The following is a 19,203-nucleotide window of genomic DNA, read 5'->3' on the forward strand; positions in this document are numbered from 1 at the left end:
TTAGCAGGAAAAATTTAATTCTCCTCATCCACTCTGCTCCTCTGCTAGGCGACGCCATAGCAGGAAAATAACATTTTTCTTTTCCTCCACTCTGCTCCTCTGCTAGTCGACGCCATAGCAGGAAAATAATATTTTTCTCCTCCCAAACTCTGCTCCTCTGCTAGGCGATGCCTTAGCAGGAAAATAAAAATTCACCACCTCCACCCTCTAACTTCTCTGCTAAGCCGGGCCTTAGCAGGAAAATAAAAATTCAACACCTCCACTCTCTAACTTCTGTGCTAGGCGATTCCTTAGCAGGAAAATAAAATTTTCTCGCTTTCATAATACACCAACATTCATAAATCGAAAAGAAGAACTTGATTTTATTGAATTCCAACTGATTACATGGGAAAATGCAAAGATGAAATACATCAACGATAAAATCCAGCATGATATTCCCTAAGGTGGTAAGCATTCCCGAGCCTCTTTAGAGCCTCGTCCGGCGCATTCTCCAACTTTCATCTATGCTCCTCTTGTACCTCCACAGGACAAAGTTACCCACTTAGAAGCTTCTCCGAATGACTCTACAACTGTAAGATTGAGCTCAAGCTTCCATGCGAATGCTCGCGACCTCTCTTTTCTTCTTCCTTCACGATTCTTTCATAACAACGACGTGCGACTTTTTAGTCCTCGCACAAGACTCCAACTCCTTTTTTCACAGGAAACTTAAGCTTCTGATGATAACTGGAAGATACAGCTGTAAAATCCTTCAGGGATGGTCGTCCTAGAATTCCATTATACGCTGACGTGATATCTACCACAGTGAAGCCTAATATTTTTGTTACCCGCCGAGGATAAGTCCCCAAGGATAGGGGAAGCACAATTTGACCCAAAGGCGGGATGGTGTGTCCTGCAAACCCATACAGCGGGGTGGAGACCGGCTCAAACTCAAATCCTTCCAACTTCATTTGATCTAACGTGCTCTTGAACAAGACGTTCACGGAGCTTCTATTATCAATAAATATCCTTCCCACATCATAATTGGCAATGGTAGCTGTCACCACCAAAGCATCGTTATGTGGAGTCACAACGCCTCGAAGGTCTTCCGAGCCAAAGCTGATGACGAAGTCTTGTGGTAAGTCTGCACCCCTAGAATTTTAAAAGTTTTCCAACCTCCTCCCATGCGCTTTCCGAGCTCTCCCGGAATCTTCGTCAGTAGCATCCCCCGAGATCATATGAATAATTCCTCTCGTAGAGTGGTTATCCTCATCCATTCCCCTCCTCAGTTCGACGGGCTCCTGAGGGACATCTTGACCTCGACCTTCTCCTCTCTGCTCCCCAACTCTCTGATTTATCCATGGGGGGCCTTGACCATGCCTAGGGGATGGACGAGACCTCGGTCGGCTACCAGTGCGGATCTTTCTCGTCTGCCCCGCGAAGGCAATCTAGCACTGTAATCAACCCTTCGTGACTTCTCCCACCTACCTGCGGGCTCTCTCACCTCCATCACATCGTCACAACTCCTATCCAGGGGAACATGTGATGAGAATTGTTCTCTGCCCCTAGCTTTATCCTCCTCATTCTCGCCCGCACCTCTCTTCCTACCTCCTCTTTCCACTCCCTCAACTCTACTTCCCTCGGCCGCTGCTCCATCCTCTTATGCCGCTGGGCATCTTCTAGATTTACATATTTTTCCACCCGAGATAACATATCATCATAACTTGATTGAAGTTTCTTCACTAACGATTTAAAGAACTCTCCTCCTCTAAGTCCCTGGGTAAAGAAACTTATCATGATGTCAGGAGTGGCTGCTGGTATTTCTAACGATGTGTTGTTGAAACGCTGGACAAACTCTCGCAAAGTTTCAGCTTCTTGTTGTTTCACCACAAGCAGGCTCAAATAGTTTTTTTGGTGTTTTTTGCTGCTAGCGAATCTATGCAAGAAAACAGATGAAAAATCCTCGAAAGTTCGTATGGAGTTGGACTGCAAGGTGTTAAACCATTGCTGTGCTAACCTCACAAACGTGCCCAGAAACACCCTGCAGCTGACCTCATCTGAATATTGATATAACAGGGCCGCATTCTCAAACCTCCCCAAGTGTTCCTCGAGGTCAGTATGTCCATCGTACTCTCCCACATTCGACTGTCGAAAATTTGGAGGAAGTCCTTCTTCTAAAATGGCTAGTGAAAAAGGACTTCCTCTCTTGGGTGCCGGCGCTCTGCTTCCCAACTGTTGCCTCAACATCTGTATTTCCTTCCACATTTCTCCCATCTCACTAATCTCCCCCCTTTGGTAGGGCTGTGGCTCTTCAACCCTGCTCTGATGGCCCTCAGCATCTTCCTCATGCTCCTGACGGGTGGCATGTTCCTCTACAAACACAGACTCTGGATTCTTTTTCATGGCTTCATCCACTGTCCGGGTGATAAATTGGCCCAACTGCTCCAGGGTCAAGTTCTCCACGTTCTCATTGGGACGGGTTTGCTCGACCTTTGTCTCGTGAAGGGGCTGCTCGGTTCTTGTCTCTGGACGAGGTTGTTCAGTTCACGTCTCTTGACGGGGTTGTTCTTGCATTGCCTTAGCATGAGACTGTCAAGGTCCCCTCTCAGGACGCGATGTTGCTGAGTTAGCTCTTCTACTTCCTTTCCTGCCCACCATCTCTACGTCTCAACTCAAAGTTCCCACAGACGGCACCAAGTGATACTCACAGGAAATTTAGGGTCCGCTTCCAATAAGTGTCACTAATCCAGACGCAGGTTTTGAAATTACCCTGAGCCTGAAATCACAAATAAGATCGTTAGGAGGGGGCCAGGAAAGTGTTCTGACGTAGCCCCTCCGATGCTCAAGTCAGTGACTGAGGATATATGAGGGGAGCAGCTAAGGGTGCTGCTGAAAACAATATTGAATGAATGAATTAACACTCAAACCTAGAATTTGTAAGAGAATACACGGGCATTTGATGGGCATGTCTTCCATTTGGGCTAGGGATGAGCTCGGGGTAATGGGCCCATCTATGGGGTATCAGATCTCATAAATAAAGAGAAGCTAAATTAAATATTTTTGAGATTATGTCTCTTGTGAAACGGTTTCATGAATCTTTATTTGTGAGACGAGTCCATCATACCGATATTCACAATAAAAAGTAATACTCTTAGCTTAAAAAGTAATATTTTTTCATTGATGACTCAAATAAGAGCTCTGTCTCACAAAATACGATTCGTAAAACCGTCTCACATAATTTTTTGTCATATTTTAATGAGGAAATAAAAATATAATGTGTACGAATGATATTTGGTAATTTCCCATAGTTGGTGGACCGACTGCCATTATCTTCTTTGGACAGGTTGAGATTTCGGTAGTTGGACATGTGCACTATTTTTTTCCATTAAAAAAATTTTACTTTTTATAAATTTTGTTACCGTATTTTGGCAGGTAAATCGCGAAATTAGTAAGCATTTTTTTTCTTTTTTTAGGTTAATTACGTCTACCTCCTATTATATATATCATATTAACAAAAATATTCGATTATATTTAATCATGACATATATTTCACTTGAATTTACAAAAAATTACAAATATTTAAGTTTCTAATTACATACATCCTTCATATTTGTATTAATTTTATATTTAACCTTTGAAATGTAAATAAATACAAACACGTAAGTGTTTGTAATTTTAAAATTTTTTAAACTCGAGAGAATTGAAATATATTAATATTTAAATATAATTTGATTGTTTTTAATTATGAGTAGTGAATGTAATTGTCCTTAGCTTTAAATATAATTAATTGATTTGACGACTGACAAAGATTAACCTAACAATAAGTTGGAAAGAAACGAAATTTCTTGAAATCTTTTTGTCAATTGAGAAGAACTTGTTCGGTCTTATCCAAACAACAATAAATAATAAGTAGGTTTTTTGTGAGACGGTCTTACAGATCTTTGTCTGTGAAACGGATCTGCCCTACCGATATTTACAATAAAAAATAATATTTTTTTATGGATGACTTATATAAGAGATTTATCTCACAAAATATGACTCGTGAGACCGTCTCACACATGTTTTTGCCATAAATAATTCGACGTGCATTTGTAAAACTGAGCATCATTTCTGACTAATCATGTAGACAAAATAGACAATATAATCGAGACGAATGACATTGATATAAGCAAAAAAATGTATTTCATTCTCTGCTAATCCGGTTAACATTGCGTTGGTACGTAACGTCTGCATTCTTGTTCCAATAGCAAATTCTTTCATAGTTCATAGTTTAGATCAATGTTTTATGTTTGAAACTCGATTGTAATAAATTTTTTTTCAATAATAGATAACTTCTTGTGCAAATTAACTACAAGATTATAATCATCGTAGTAATTCGATTTTGAAACAGTAAACAAAGACCGTACTTTTTTTTACACACGACGTGAAATTACGATACTGACCCGGTGAGTTTAGATCATCGGGCTCTTCGGATTCTTCTGCAATTCACAAATTTCGGGCCCGAAACAACCAAGTTCACCACAGTTTACCTCTTTCCCCACCAGCCTGCATAAGTTCTACTCCTCGGAACGGAATCCACCTCGCTAACCCCGAATTCGCATGGTTTGTCCTCGTCGATCCTCCCGATAGTAACCGTGTGGCTCCTGGGCACAACCGCCACGCCTCCGCGGACAACACGAAGCGGCGACGTCCTCTTCACCCGGAGAAGCTCAGAGTCGATCTTCCCGCTGAGGCTGCGCGTGGAGGCGGCCCGAATGAGCTCCCTGAAATCCTCCTCCGAGGTGGTTGAATACGATGAGTTAACGCTGAAGCTTCTGGGCAGGGTGGAGAATTGCGGGGCGGAGCAGCCAATGGCGCTGCTCTGTCCCACGTGCCCGGCGCAGCGCATCATTCTGTTGACGTAGAAATCTCGGGCTCGGGCAAGAATCCTGGCTGGCGCCTTCATGTATCTGATGATCTTGCTCCCTTTGCGAACTGTTTTTGTGCTCATCGGTTCTTCCAAGAATTTACTTTTCTAGCTTACGCACAACGCACTGGATATGGAAGAAGAAAATAAAGGAGGAAATGAAGAAAATGATTGCTATGATTATGAAGCTTTGTGGGGGACGAATGCTCATTTTATATAGGTTTTTTAATTTCCCAATTAGATTATACATCTGGTAATAATAAACATTTGTGTTTATTAATTTATTTTTATAAATGATCGATGTAAATTACAAAACTGAACACACATATATTTAGGGGTTAATTGAGATTCAGTACATTTTGAAAATGGAGTTGGGTTTTAGTACATAGAAAGAAAAATTTTCTTCTAAATTGCCAAATTTGCCCTTTTGCCCTATTTAAGTTTAATTGATCCCCGCGCTTTCGAAAATGGTATCAGAGCATGGTTAATTTATTTCAAACACAAAAATTTTATTATGACTAGTAACTAAATGTATGAGAAGGAGAATTTCGAAAAAATTATGAATCCGAACTTTAGTTCGAGAAGAATAATTTACAAGAACTATTCCAATATTTTGGAAAATACACAAGTATATCTAACTATTGTTAGATATCAGAAACAGGAGAACAAAGGTATGTTCCAATGGTGACCACCAAGTTATGGTATAGATCTGATGGAAACATCAGACATATGACGGTATATGTCATATATCAAGAAATGAAAGGATTTAGGTATCCCCGAAATCATTTCAATCTCTATTCCAGAAACATTAGTTTCCGAATAGAGCTATTCAGATGTTCTATAAAGCATCTGAAACAACTCATTGAATCAGGAAATTTATCTCCTGATGAAAGACAGCAGTGTTTGCAAAACCTTGCATACACAAAAGGTAGACTCTTACAGGCCGAAAAGACCAGATCTTCAATGATCTGTTAAATATGCCAGGGACTACCATCCAGTTCGAAATTGAACTTATTTCCCTGGAAATAATTCAATTAGAACAAGAATTACAGCGAAGTACATGCTTCACTGAACTCGGAACGAAAGGTATGCGTTTACAAGGTCTAAAGAACCGTAAAAACATACTTCAAAATCTACTCAGAAGAAATTCTTCAGAGAACAACGGATCTGTATAGACAGAAGGGAAGCAACAGCACCCTCAGGTAAGAATTTATGATTCAGAATAATAAATTTCTGGAAATAGTACCAGACTCCTCTAAGCTCTCTCTGGATCTTAGAGAAATACAGAAAACGGTACAAAATTATGGCAATGTGCTATATTATGTACCTCAAAGGGTTGAAAAGGTCCTAGAGAAACAAGAAGAAATTCTTGAGATCTTAAAGGATATTCAAACAAGAATACAGAAACTAGAACAACAACCAAGTTCTAGTAAAAGATCTTCAGGAGGTTGGTTACCACCATCCTTTGGTACCGAACCTTTGTTACATCAACAAGGGAAGTCCAGAGTGGTGTCAAAACCGTTAACTGAAGAAGAAAAGATGATCAATCTAATCAAGTCTGTCTCAGAAAAGAAATTGATCTGATGACAACTCTAGAAAGGATTGGTTTGGAGGATCTACAAGAACTTGCGGAGTCTTTCGCAAATCTCAAAGTAGTAGATCTAAAGATGAATACAGCAGTAGGTGAAACACTACCTGCAATAACCTGGTCATCTTCTCAGGAACCACCAAGGGAAAGTATGGGATCTCATAATGTAAATATGAGAGAATCTCAGACTGATTTCCATACTGGTGGAGGATCACACCCAGCGGGAACAAGGGCAAGGAGAGCTCAAATTCCTTTGCACCAAACACCCTATGGAAAAACTGTTTTAGATCCTATACATCCTTACGGGGTTATGCTTAACCTTGATGTATTGGACTTCAAAAACAGAGAAGATCTCATAGACGATTGGACATCTGCTATGAGGATTGCAGCAGGAACACTTGATCTCAACAAAGAAGGATTCATTAAACTTTTGGAAATGAGTCTTATGGGATCAGTAAAAATTGCTTGGGACATGACTTCAGCAGACATGAAAGAGTCAGTCCTAGTTGGGGAATCTCTTAGTGAGATCGCTGGAAAGATGGCTACCCTATTCAAAGCACACTTTATAGGGGTAGACTATTTCAATAGTCAAGATACGGAGAAGAAGAAAAAATATACTCAAGCTCTGTATAGTCTTGAATTACATGATATATGTTTGATAGATGAATACATTATGTTATTCACCAAATATAGATGGAATTCAGGAGTCGAAGAAGATATAGCTATGCAGCTTTTCTTCGCAAAAATGCCAAGTCCTTAGAGAGAAATGCTCATAAGGGAATACGTACCTGGTAATCCAGATACATTGGCAAGAAGAGCCTCTTTCCTTAAAGGAAAATTGGCAGAATGGTGTCATATGGCAGCGTTACAAAAGAATTACAAACGCCTAAGGGGTATCAACAAAAGAACTCCTTTGTGTTGTAAAGAAAATGATCTTCCAACTATTATTGGAAGTAAACCACAGAAGCATAAAAGGAGAAGTTTTAGGACTCATCCCTATGCACGAAGTGGAAGAAGTTCTTGGAAACCAAGATCTGTTTGGTCCAGACAGAAAGCCAGATCTTATAAATCTGGACAGAGAAGCGGACCATCAAGAAGTAGGATATCGTCCCAGGCATCGAGTTCATCTCGAAGCACAGGAAGAACACCTACAAAGAAAACTTTCAGAAGAGCTCATACGCGAGCCAATGAAAGTTTCAAGGATTGTAATTGCTGGACATGTGGAGCAAGAGGTCATATCTCGACCAACTGTCCAGAAAATGAGAAAAGAGGCATTAAACGCTTCGATCCTACTCCGGATATAGAAGATGCAGTTTATTACCAAGATCTCATTCAAGTATACCGATTTGAGGACATTGCCTCAGATGAGAGTATATATGAAGAAGAAGAAGTCTTAAGTCCGGAAGAATCTGATGGAACAGAATCGGAATCTGACTGAAGACGAGGTGTTTCGACACGAAACACATGAAGATCTGTCTGGGTTTTTTAGCCAGACAACAATATCTCATAACATGGTTCAAAGAATCATGAGAGAAAATCCAAGTCTACAGAGATACCAAGGTTTCTCTGCAGGACAGGTAGAAAAGTTCTTAGGAAGTCTTGGCCTAAGAAACAGAAAGCATCACCTAATCTATAAAGTTTCTAGAAGGGAAATGGCAATCCCGATGGAACTTACAGGAAATAGAATGGAGATGCAGTTAATTCCTTCCGAAGAAATTAAGGAGGAATTACAAAAACTCAAGATAGAAGTAGCAAGGACTATGTCCTGGATTCATATCGGAGCAATCCAAATTATGATAAAGGCTACTTTCAAAGAAGGAATAGATTCACCTATCGATATTGCTATTTGCGATAAAAGAATGGGGAATCTACAAGATTCAGTACTGGGAACAATCTCAGGAAACCTCTGTGCAGGAAAAATTGTAGGGGTAATCTATCCAAGGATAGCCTACAACCTGGCAGATCGAGATTTCAGCCGAGCCTTGACACTACATCAGAACTTCAAGGAAAAAAGGCTGATGAAAGAAGGTAATAGGCCATATTCTATTACCTATCAAATTTCATATGCTCTATCTAATACACACCATTCTGAATTGTTTATTAGAAACGAGTTTATTGAAATCCCTGAAATATTCGGAAAGGTTGCTCAGGCAATTTATCCAGAAAGAGTTGAGTTTCCTTTAATACAGGAAACAGATATCCAGATCCAAGACAAACCGATTCTACAGAGGAATCAAAGTCTTAGATTGGAATCAAGAAGACTATCTTTTCAAGGAGATAGAATTACAAGTTACAGATGGGATAAAAGGCCTGTCATAGAAACCCAACAGGAGCTGAAAAGTTTTTCTACAATAGGAAAACTTAGATGCCCAGAAGGGTGGAAGGAAGTAGAAATAGTATTTGACATTACAAAGCAAAGGAATCAATTTCCTTGTAATTCAATATACTATTTGGAACAACCGATGATAGGAACTTACCAAGGACTGATTAATATCGGAGAATTGGAGGTTTATATTCAAGGAATTTCAGGAAAAGAATCAGATCGACTGATTCTTGGACTAGAGTTTCTCGAGGAACATAAACCTTGGAAACGTCTAGAGTATGGAATGGAGTTTATGGCAGATGATAAAATGTGGAAAATCCAATGACCACAAGTCCATTCTCCATATACATTCCAGTAGGAATGTTGTATGAACAATATAAGGCAGAATACTTTGCTGCATATATTGATTCAGGTGCTGGAATATGTACAGCAAAACGAGGAGTTTTTCCAAATAATTTGGAAGAAGAGTTACCCAAGATTGCTGGAAGAGATTTTTCCAGAAGAATCTTAATCTTATGTAAAGGAATTAAGATGACTGAAATCATGATTGGCGGTGCTGGACAAACACCTTGGTACAAGGTAAAGACACCACCAATTTATTTTCATGATACAGGAGCAGACATATTGTTAGGAAATAATTTCCTACAAATGTTCAAGTCCTATACACAAGAAAATGAGACTAGAAGATTAGTGTTCACAACACCATGTGCCCACAAAATCATAGTCCAGAGACTTAGGGAGGCATTTTACAGAAAATTGCCAATCCAGTTTCGCAGCAAGCGTGGTGATTCAGGAAAACTTCTGAACCCAAAAATGAAGGATTCAAGACGGTTTGGAGAAACAATGCTCCAGTTAAGAGCAGATAAAGAACTCCAACCAGAAGATATAGAATGCCTTAAGATAACTCTACATACAAATGAAGTAGAGTTTGAATCTAAGGTATCACTGGAAGATGTCAAGAAAAGGATCAAAGAAAATTACAATGAAGATCCCTTGGCATGGTGGGACAGAAATCAACTCAGAGCTTGCCTTAAGATTAAGGAAGGCAAAGAGTATGAATTTGTCCGTTGTAAACCCATCCCAATGAACATCATTGATCAGAGGGATATGCAGATTATAATCAAGGAACATTTGGACCTTGGATTAATCAAAGCAGGTATGTCACCATATAGCAGTCCAGGTTTTCTGGTAAGAAATCATGGTGAGATTAAACGAGGAAAACCCAGACTGGTTATTAATTATCAAGAAATTAATAAGATTCTGGAGTTTGATGGGTATTTTATACCTAGTAGAGAACACTTGATTAGTTGCATTCGCAATGCCAAGATATTCTCTAAATTTGATTGCAAGTCTGGATTCTATCAAATACGGATGCAGGAAGAAAGCAAGAAATTCACAGCTTTCTCCACACCTCAAGGACATTATATTTGGGAAGTATTACCAATGGGATTGGCTAACTCACCCCAAATATTTCAAAGAAAGATGGATAATCTTTTCAAAGATTATTTCAAGTTTATGTTTGTTTACATCGACGATGTTTTAATAGCATCCAAAGATATGAATGAACATGTTAAACATTTGGAGATTTTCTCTAAAGTTTGCAAGAAAGAAGGACTGGTTTTATCTGAAAAGAAAGCAGTCATTGCTACAAGAAAGATTGAATTCCTCGGAATTGAAATCGATGAGTCAGGAATAATTCTGCAAGAACACATAGTCGAAAAAGTGCAGAATTTTCCAGAAAGTCTCAAAGACAAGAAGCAACTCCAAAGCTTCTTAGGAGTTGTTAATTTTGCTGGGATGTTTATAAAAAACCTAGCAAAACACAGGAAAGTGTTCAGTCCATTGTTGAAAAAAGATGCTAGATTTATATGGACAGACGAACACACAAAAGGACTTATCCATTTAAAGAAGGTTTGCAAAAACCTTCCAAAGATGGCTATTCCTCAAGACGAGGATGATCTGGTATTGTATACCGATGCCAGTGATCATTGGTGGGCTGCAGTATTAACAAAGCTCACACCAGATGGAGAACAACCATGCAGATATTGTAGTGGGTTATTCTCAGATGCAGAAGCCATAAGATGGCATATCAACGAAAAAGAATTTTATGCAGTAAAGAGGGCTTTTGAAAAATGGCCGTTATTTTTACTTGCAAAGAAATTCACTTTGAAAGTTGATAACACTCAAGTTAAAGCCTTTTTAAGGAATAAAATTGAGTCTAAACCGGAGAAGGCTAGATTATTACGATGGCAAGCTTTGTGTCAAAATTATATTTTTGATATTATGATAATAAAATCTCATGAAAATATTCTTGCAGATTTTTTAACAAGAGATGGACAGCATTGACATTGATGCTATTATCAAGATGCAGAGGCATTTAAGGGAACACCTTGAAATGCTTCAAACCGAGTTCAACAAGTTAGCTGTTAACGCAGAAGTTGCGGGAAGGCTACAACAAGCTGATAAGAGAATTGTCTCTGATCGAATTACAGGATGTTTACAGGCATATACTCAGTTATGGTCTGTAATGCAAAGGCCTATCCTCCAGGGCATTGAGAGACCACTGGTTTCTCAAATGGAGAGTTTTCGAGTACAGGGCTCTATACCTGTAGCAGGGGATTCAAATACCCCTTGCACAAGTGTTAAGTCGGGATCATCACGAGATGAGTCGGCTGAAACAAAAATTGAGACTCCTGATCCTTATCTTGAGTCCTCAAGTCAACCCTTCACCTCGGGGACTGAAGAGGGAGAGATCAACCTTAGGCCTCGTATTGACAAAGGCAAAGCTAAGGTTGGTACTAATGAAGGTGTAATTTCTCCAATTCAGGATTATCAGCAGAAATGGGAGAAATTAAAAACACGTATTGGCATTAACCCAGCTACAAATAGGGTTGATGTTTCAGGAAAATATCCAAGGGTATGGATGAAACCTAATTCATATCCCAAGGAGGTTAAAGCTTGGTATGAATTTGGGGCTCTTGCCTCAGTTTATACTACGTCACCCAGCTTTCCGGAGATTTCAGGTTTACCAAAATGGATCCAGGAAGCTGTTCACGAAACTTGGGCAAATAATGATTATTTGTCCAGAGGAGATATTCTGGAGTTGTATTTTTTCAGTGCAGCACCAGAACCAGCAGGGAAAGGCACACATGAAGCCTTTCATTTCATCAAGCTAAGGAGGCCAGATTTAAACGTCCAGAAATTCATCAAGGACCCTCCGACAGAAGAAACACCCCTGGTGTCTTCAATTAACGAAGATGATATTTCTACCAGAAGAGCTTGGGGTATTTGGGTCTGTCTCACTGAGATGGACAAAGTTAAGTTTCCGTTCAAATTCTACAATCATTCAGTGAACGGATCATTCCTGTTAAATACCATGACAGGAAAAACAACAAGTTTTGCAGAAGATCTATTTGAGAAGAAAAGAAATCTTTTGTGGAACAGCAAGCTACCGGCAAGCAAAGAGACTCGCCGAAAGTTCTGCAATATGGCACACATAGGAAGATGGTCGGAGAACATCTGTCCTGAATGCCAAATTCAGAAAGAACCAGAATTCGGTAAAGGTTTCAAACCGAGATCTGATCGGAAACATTTTACCGAAGCAAGGACAAGTAGAGAAGGACCACATGCACATTTTCCTCGAGGATACAAAAAACCAAAGATTCCTCGACAAACTTAAAAGGGACATGTGACCCTCCATTACAAAAAGCAGGACCACTATCATGTGAGTGATAGAATCAAGACAACCACTAATTAGTGGTAAAAGACAAATGGACCACCAATAACAAATGGTGGATGACTCAGCAAGCATTGGATACCAATCTAAAAGGAATCCAATGAATAAAAAATTAACTGGGCCCGGAAAATTCATCCATAAATAAGGACAGAATGAAAACCAGTTACCATACGAGAATCAAAACTTAAAAATGTATCGAGTATATTTGAAAGTTTTGAAAAGAAGGTTAACATACAAGAGGAAAGAGGCAGAAGCTCTTAAATGGTTAGTAAATCATTTTAAAGAGTATAAAAAAGACGAAATTACTGCCGATATCCTGGAAACTCATCGTCAATGGTACCTAAAAGAGATAAAAGAGGATGAGAAGTTGATGTCCAGATTAATAATCTAGACAGGGACCCTTCAACCACTACATGGTCCCCAAGCAAGCTGTAAAGGCTAATGAAGATTTGAAATCCGCGTTTCAAATCCGAAAAAGCCTTCTATAAATAAGGCAGGAAGAAGGAAGTGAAGATCATCAAATATTTTCTCCATTTCTTTCATACAAGGTTGTAATATTTTCTTTCAAGTTTTATGTGTGTGAAGAGTTCAGCTACGATAAGTAGCTAAACAAGTTTCTCCTCCTCTACAGGAGGTTACTATATAATATATAAATGTTTGTGTTTGAATAAAAGAGATCTTTTGCTCTAGCCCCTCTCATGTATTATTTTCAAAATTTCATCTTATACTGTACACCTTAAGGTAGGAAACGAATTAAGGTTGTGCCAAGTGCTGCTGAAGGAATCTACGTCAGTAACCATAGGTTGCGATCGCGTGGTTAGACTGTGAGGAGCAGTCTGTAAAATACGGTGGATATAACCCGGTGGCACTCCGGTCAAAGAGGTATAAGATTTAATTTATTTTACGGAAGCATGATGGGCCGTTATTTTAAAAGAAAACTCAATTATTTAAAAAGGGATAGGAAGGGTATTTTAGGAATTTGGGTACCAAAACCAAAGTTTATAAAAAATGGGTACTGATACACAAGTTGCCCTATATTTAGCTCGTTATTAATTAATATTTTTAATGGATTTCTAACAAATTTAATATAATACATTCTATACACGAGGAAATAGCGTTCCGGCAGCATCACATTTTCCCTTCTGTATGCGTTACTTATTTAGACTATAATTTTGGCATGATCTTTATTAATCGTGTTTATTTTTGTGTCTATCATTTAGGTCACACTCACTTATTAGATATGATGAGCCATGTCAAAATTGTGCATCCATTAAGTAAGTGAAACATCAGTGGCGGGAACGGTTGATAAACAAAATATCAAAATTGTATTTATATCAGTTGAGATATGTTGTACATCAACTATACACACAATTTTGATATGTTGTCCATCAAATATTCACATATATGTGTCTATCAATGAGATGATACTCGTTTATTGAACGTAATAAACCGTGTCAGAATTATACGTTCAGTTGTGATTGACACAAATGTGGGCACATTTGTTATATTATATATAATTAAGATAAAGTATGAATGATGAAAAAATGTATCATAATTAAGATACTAGTAAAAATAAGTACGTGTAAAAAAATATAGAAAAGAATTTTGTGAAATTAAAAAAAAGTTATATTCAATCTAAATCATCTAATATCAATAGTTATTTTACTTTTGGTTGCATAATCATGTACAAAATAAAAATTATTTTAAAATAAAAATGAAAACAGTATAAATTTTTTCTTTGCCAAAAAAAAACTTTGAAACACCTAATAAATTCACAAAATAAAATCCCAAAATTTAGAAATATTATTTTTGTTCATTCCAATCATTACCTCATATGATCAGTGACAAAATCATAAAATTATATTATTCAATTTCTACAATGTGAAAAGTTTGAGTTGAACAAAGAGCTCCAAATTGTAACTCCCTATTATTATATTAGATACCACTATTAAATTATCTTACATATGAATTTTATGTCATGACTTATATGTAAGAAAAGATGATCAAATAATTAATATATGTAAATAAAATATACTCGTAATTAAACTTATAGATTTGTTATGCTACACACTTTTCGTGCTCACTTGACAACGTAACAAAATTAATTAAATTTAAACAATTTATTAGCCTTTGTAGACCGAGACTTGGAATAACGTGCCGTATGAAAGCCGAAAGATAAATTAATGTGAGGACTTTTTCGAAACTATTAGTCTATTAAAGATTGTACGTGTCAATAATAATAAGATTTTTTAGAATTTGAAAACTTAAGTCCATAACCGCTCGCTATTTTTTTATCTATTGCAATTTTTAATTTGTTATTATTATCGTTATTTTTTTAAAAAAAAACAAATTTTTTGGTTAAATCATTGTGAAAATTTAGCCCCATATAAAATTCATAAAAATTCTTATATGACATATCTTCAGTTTGATCTCATAAAAAAATATTATTTTTTATTTTAAATATTAATCAAATTGATTGCTCTAATATTTTTTTTCGTAAAATCATATTATAAGATACTTATTTTATAAAATTTTATCCCCTAGGAAAGCCACCGTGTAGAATATACTGGCTAAGACACGGACTTCGTTTTATTATTTCATTTTTTTATTTCCTCGCATTACACATAAATTTTTTAACTTTCAATTGATTTATTTGACCCAACCATATAATAATATCTCAAAGACTTTTTTTATATTAATTAAATAACGTATATTCTACTCTCTACTTTTTTTGAACGTAGACCAAGAAATTTACACATCGATAATGATTTATAATCGATACCTATACAAATAAATAAGACACGGAGGCCAATTTAATTCGCTTGTATAATAATAATAATAATAATAGACAAAAACTTGTATGAGACGGTCTCACGGGTCGTATTTTGTGAGACGGATCTCTATTTGAGTCATCCATGAAAAAGTATTACTTTTTAAGCTAAGAGTACTACTTTTTATTGTGAATATGGATAGGATTGACCCGTCTCACATGAGACTTACTCATAATAATAATAATAATAATAATAATAATAATATATTTGGACGAAAGTATTTGAATTTTAGAAGAAGAAAAAAATATTGATTAAGAAAATCAAATAGATTTGAAAATCTATCATATCAAATACCTGATCGCTTTTCCTACTTGTTTGCTCTGCCTAGGAATACGATTTAAATAATTATTAAACCACGTCCAAAATATTTGAACAACCGATATTGACAACACGTTTGATGGATCAAGATCCTCTACTGTGGGTTTCCCCCACAGTAGAGGGTGCTGTGGACAAAATGTCCATATCACTATTAAAAAAAAACTTATTTTTTTAAAAAAATTGATATTTTTATATTAAAATATATGATTAATAATTTAATTTAAAATTACAATTTTGTCTTTGATTACAAATATATATTGTGGGGGTAAAATGACGTCTTTCTTATGATTTTTTTCTTTTATAATTTTTTCAACTCTTTTTTTAAAAAATATTAATAAAAATTAAATTTTTTTTGTTACAAATATGTGATTACGAACGAACAAGAAAAAACGACGGTACATTCACTTTTTTTTATATTATAGTTCTTTTTAAAAAAACTATTTTCTCTTTTTTTTATCTTATTAATTTTTTATTTGGAAATTAAATATTTTTTAATCACATATTTGCAACAAAAATAAAATTAACGTCTAAATACAGAATATATATATATATATTTAGGGATATAAGAAATAATCCAATTAAAAAAATGTACAAAAAATTTTAAAATGTTGAACCTATCAAACAATTAAAAATAATACCAAAAAATTGACACGATATAAAAAAAAATTATCTTGTGTAATTTTTTATTGTTCGAACGCTTAGTGTTTTTTTAATTTTTTTAACACTTTGTTTTGAAAATTGGATTATTTCTTAAATCTCTAAGAAAGGAAAAAAAAAATTTGTATTTAAAACTTTGAAAAGGAACGAGAAAAATTATCAATACAAAAAAAGAGAAAATAGTTTTTCAAAAGAATTAGAATATAAAAAAGCCAACAAGATTATTATTTTTGCTATAAATATGTGATTAATAAAATTTTAACTTCTAAATAAAAAATTAACAAGATAAAAAAAGGAGAAAATTTATTTTTTTTAAAAAGAACTATAATATTAAAAAAATTGAATGTACAGTCGTTTTTTCTTGTTTGTTCGGAATCTATAATATAAAAAAAAATTGAATGTAACGTCGGTTTTTCTTGTTCGTTCGTAATCACATATTTGTAAAAAAAAAATTATTAATATTTTTTAAAAAAAATTGAAAAAATTATAAAAGAAAAAATCATAAGAGAGACGTCATTTTATCCCCACAATATATATTTGTAACCATAGACAAAATTGTACTTTTAAATTAGATTATTAATCATATATTTTAATTAAAAAACGTATAATTTTGATTTTGAAATGATTCAAATATAAAAATACCAATTTTTTTAAAAAATAAGTTTTTTTTTTTAATAGTGCTATGGACATTTTGTCCACAGCACCCACAGTAGAGGATCTTGATCCGTTTAGAAGATGCCCTTGGAATCCTCTGCGGTGGAGAGGATAACAGCACACAATGATGATGTGCTATGTTAATTCCTATACTATCAAATGACACTGTATTGTATTATATTTTCTTTTCTTTTTTCTTGTTTCTTATAATTTTTCTAAACAAAAATTCTTGGGATCTTGGGCTTGCAAAAGCAAGACCCAAATTGTATTACTATTTAAATTAAAAAAGCAAAAAATAATTCAATGACAAATAATTGACAAACTTTACCATAATTTATTTCTATTAAGTTAAATTAATGATTTTAAATTAATATTAGGCATAGTTTGGTACACATGATAGGATAAATATGTGATATGTAATATAAGGATAAGTTAAGGATAAATAAGATGTATGATATTATATTTAATGTTTGGTATGATTTTAATAAGAATGATTAAATTTATATATTAGATTGTAATGAAAAAATTAACCTTATCATAATAAATTTTATAATTTCAAAGTTGTTACTTGAGTTCATATTTTTTATCTGTTCATGCGCCGATAGTGCTTGCATGATTTATTTATTTTTATCTAATTTTATATATTATATAATATGATAATTGAGCCTTTGATTTTGTGAATCAAGTCAAATATCAATTTTTGAGGTTAATCGAGTGATACTAATAATTTTATTGAGATTTATAAAAATTATTTATATAATTATCTCGAATTCATTTATATAATTATCATATTACATAATATATAAAAATAAATAAAAATATTTATTTGATTTTAATTTCTACCTACTAGCATAGATTTATAAAAAAAATCATTTATAAATTGAGAGTAATTAAGTCATTTGTAGTGTTTTTTATCATTAGATTAAAATTATCGCACCTAATAGAAAGGACACTATATCATTCTAAAAAAGTATTTATCAAGGGCTCATGATATTATCATGGGCTTTTTAAAAATGTACCAAACATGGGATAAGGAAGATTATTTATCAATCTCTCCCTTATCCCATGTACCAAACTATGCCTTATTATATTAATAATAATATTTTTACTTGTTAACAAATTTTCTATAACAAGGGCCTCGTTCATTTTGAGCCGTGGGATTCACTCATGCCTGAACACAAGTACATTGCGCGTGTTGAATTTGACCAAAAAAACGTGTTTGTGTAGAAAATAAGAGATTCGTATATGTGATTACATTCACCCAAGCGTGTTTTCTCATCAGATCGTTGCATAATTTTCTGAATTGGAATAGAAGAAAATAACATGATTGATATACATGTAATGCAAATCTTATAGCAGATAGAGTTCTCATATGTAACAAATATTGGCATTCAATCAATTGATGAAACTTGATTCAAAAGTTCAAAATCAGATACCAGCAGCAGGTTCAACAATCCTGCCCTAACTTTATCCATTCACCGATTGCTTTTTTACCATTTTATTTATTTTATAATTTATCATGTTCATTTGGTTCTCTGAGTAATTTTCTATGTTAGTTTAATATGTTAATTAATAGTGTACTTAATTTTTATTTGTGAGTTTTCTTTTTTACCTTTTCATTTGTTTTATATTTTGTCATGTTCATGGGATTCTTTAAGTCATTTTTCATGTTATTTTAATATGATAATTAATAGTGTACTTAACTCAATCAAATTAATTATTATTTTGATTTTACTTATAAATCTATCATAATGTTATACATTTAAAAAAATTGCTAATATTACTAACATCTATTTTATTTTATTTTATTATTATAAATATGTGAATTTTATTTGTAAAGTTATTATTTTACCGTTTTGTTTATTGTCATTTTTTATATTAGTTTAATATTATAATTAATAGTGTACTTAACTCAATCAAATTAATTATTATTTTGATTTTACTTTGTAAACTTACTATTTTACCCTTTTCTGTTTTATAATTTGTATAATGTACATGATGTTCTTTAAGTTATTTTCTACGTTAGTTTAATAGGATTATTAATAGAGAACTTAACTCAATCAAGCTATTTATTATTTTAATTTTACTTTTATTTTTAAATTTAAATTTAATTACTTTAATTTATACAGTGACATCAAATTAATAGAAAATCACTATCATAATGTTATACATTAAAAAAATTATTAATATTACGAACATTAAAGTAATTATAAT

The 19,203-nt window shown here is 34.5% G+C and overlaps 2 protein-coding genes across 2 annotated transcripts; both read right to left on the reverse strand.

Moving 5' to 3' along the window:
* Positions 1 to 662: 662 nt before the first annotated feature.
* On the reverse strand, positions 663 to 2,379 carry LOC140840891 (uncharacterized). Its single transcript, XM_073208044.1, has 3 exons — positions 1,585 to 2,379; positions 1,153 to 1,406; positions 663 to 1,095 (listed from the first exon to the last, which is right to left on the reverse strand). Exons 1-3 carry the CDS (start codon positions 2,377 to 2,379, stop codon positions 663 to 665), a joined length of 1,482 nt encoding a protein of 493 aa, XP_073064145.1.
* A 2,122-nt stretch (positions 2,380 to 4,501) lies between these two features.
* Positions 4,502 to 4,966, reverse strand: LOC140840892 (uncharacterized). Its single transcript, XM_073208045.1, has one exon. The coding sequence runs from the start codon at positions 4,964 to 4,966 to the stop codon at positions 4,502 to 4,504; it is 465 nt and encodes a 154-aa protein (XP_073064146.1).
* Between the last annotated feature and the right edge of the window lie 14,237 nt (positions 4,967 to 19,203).

Source organism: Primulina eburnea, chromosome 9 (genome assembly GCF_022965805.1).
Source record: "Primulina eburnea isolate SZY01 chromosome 9, ASM2296580v1, whole genome shotgun sequence".
NCBI classification, from domain to species: Eukaryota; Viridiplantae; Streptophyta; class Magnoliopsida; order Lamiales; family Gesneriaceae; genus Primulina; species Primulina eburnea.

What these genes read in the sequence shown, in the direction of transcription:
- LOC140840891 (XM_073208044.1), bottom strand. Translation starts at nt 2,379, where the DNA reads ATGAAAAAGAATCCAGAGTCTGTGTTTGTAGAGGAACATGCCACCCGT. An exon ending in TGAGGGAGTGGAAAGAGGAG is followed by an intron (nt 1,407 to 1,584) that starts GTAGGAAGAGAG and finishes TTCGCGGGGCAG; the next exon opens with ACGAGAAAGATCCGCACTGG. An exon ending in CGGAAAGCGCATGGGAGGAG is followed by an intron (nt 1,096 to 1,152) that starts GTTGGAAAACTT and finishes CTTCGTCATCAG; the next exon opens with CTTTGGCTCGGAAGACCTTC.
- LOC140840892 (XM_073208045.1), bottom strand. Translation starts at nt 4,966, where the DNA reads ATGAGCACAAAAACAGTTCGCAAAGGGAGCAAGATCATCAGATACATG.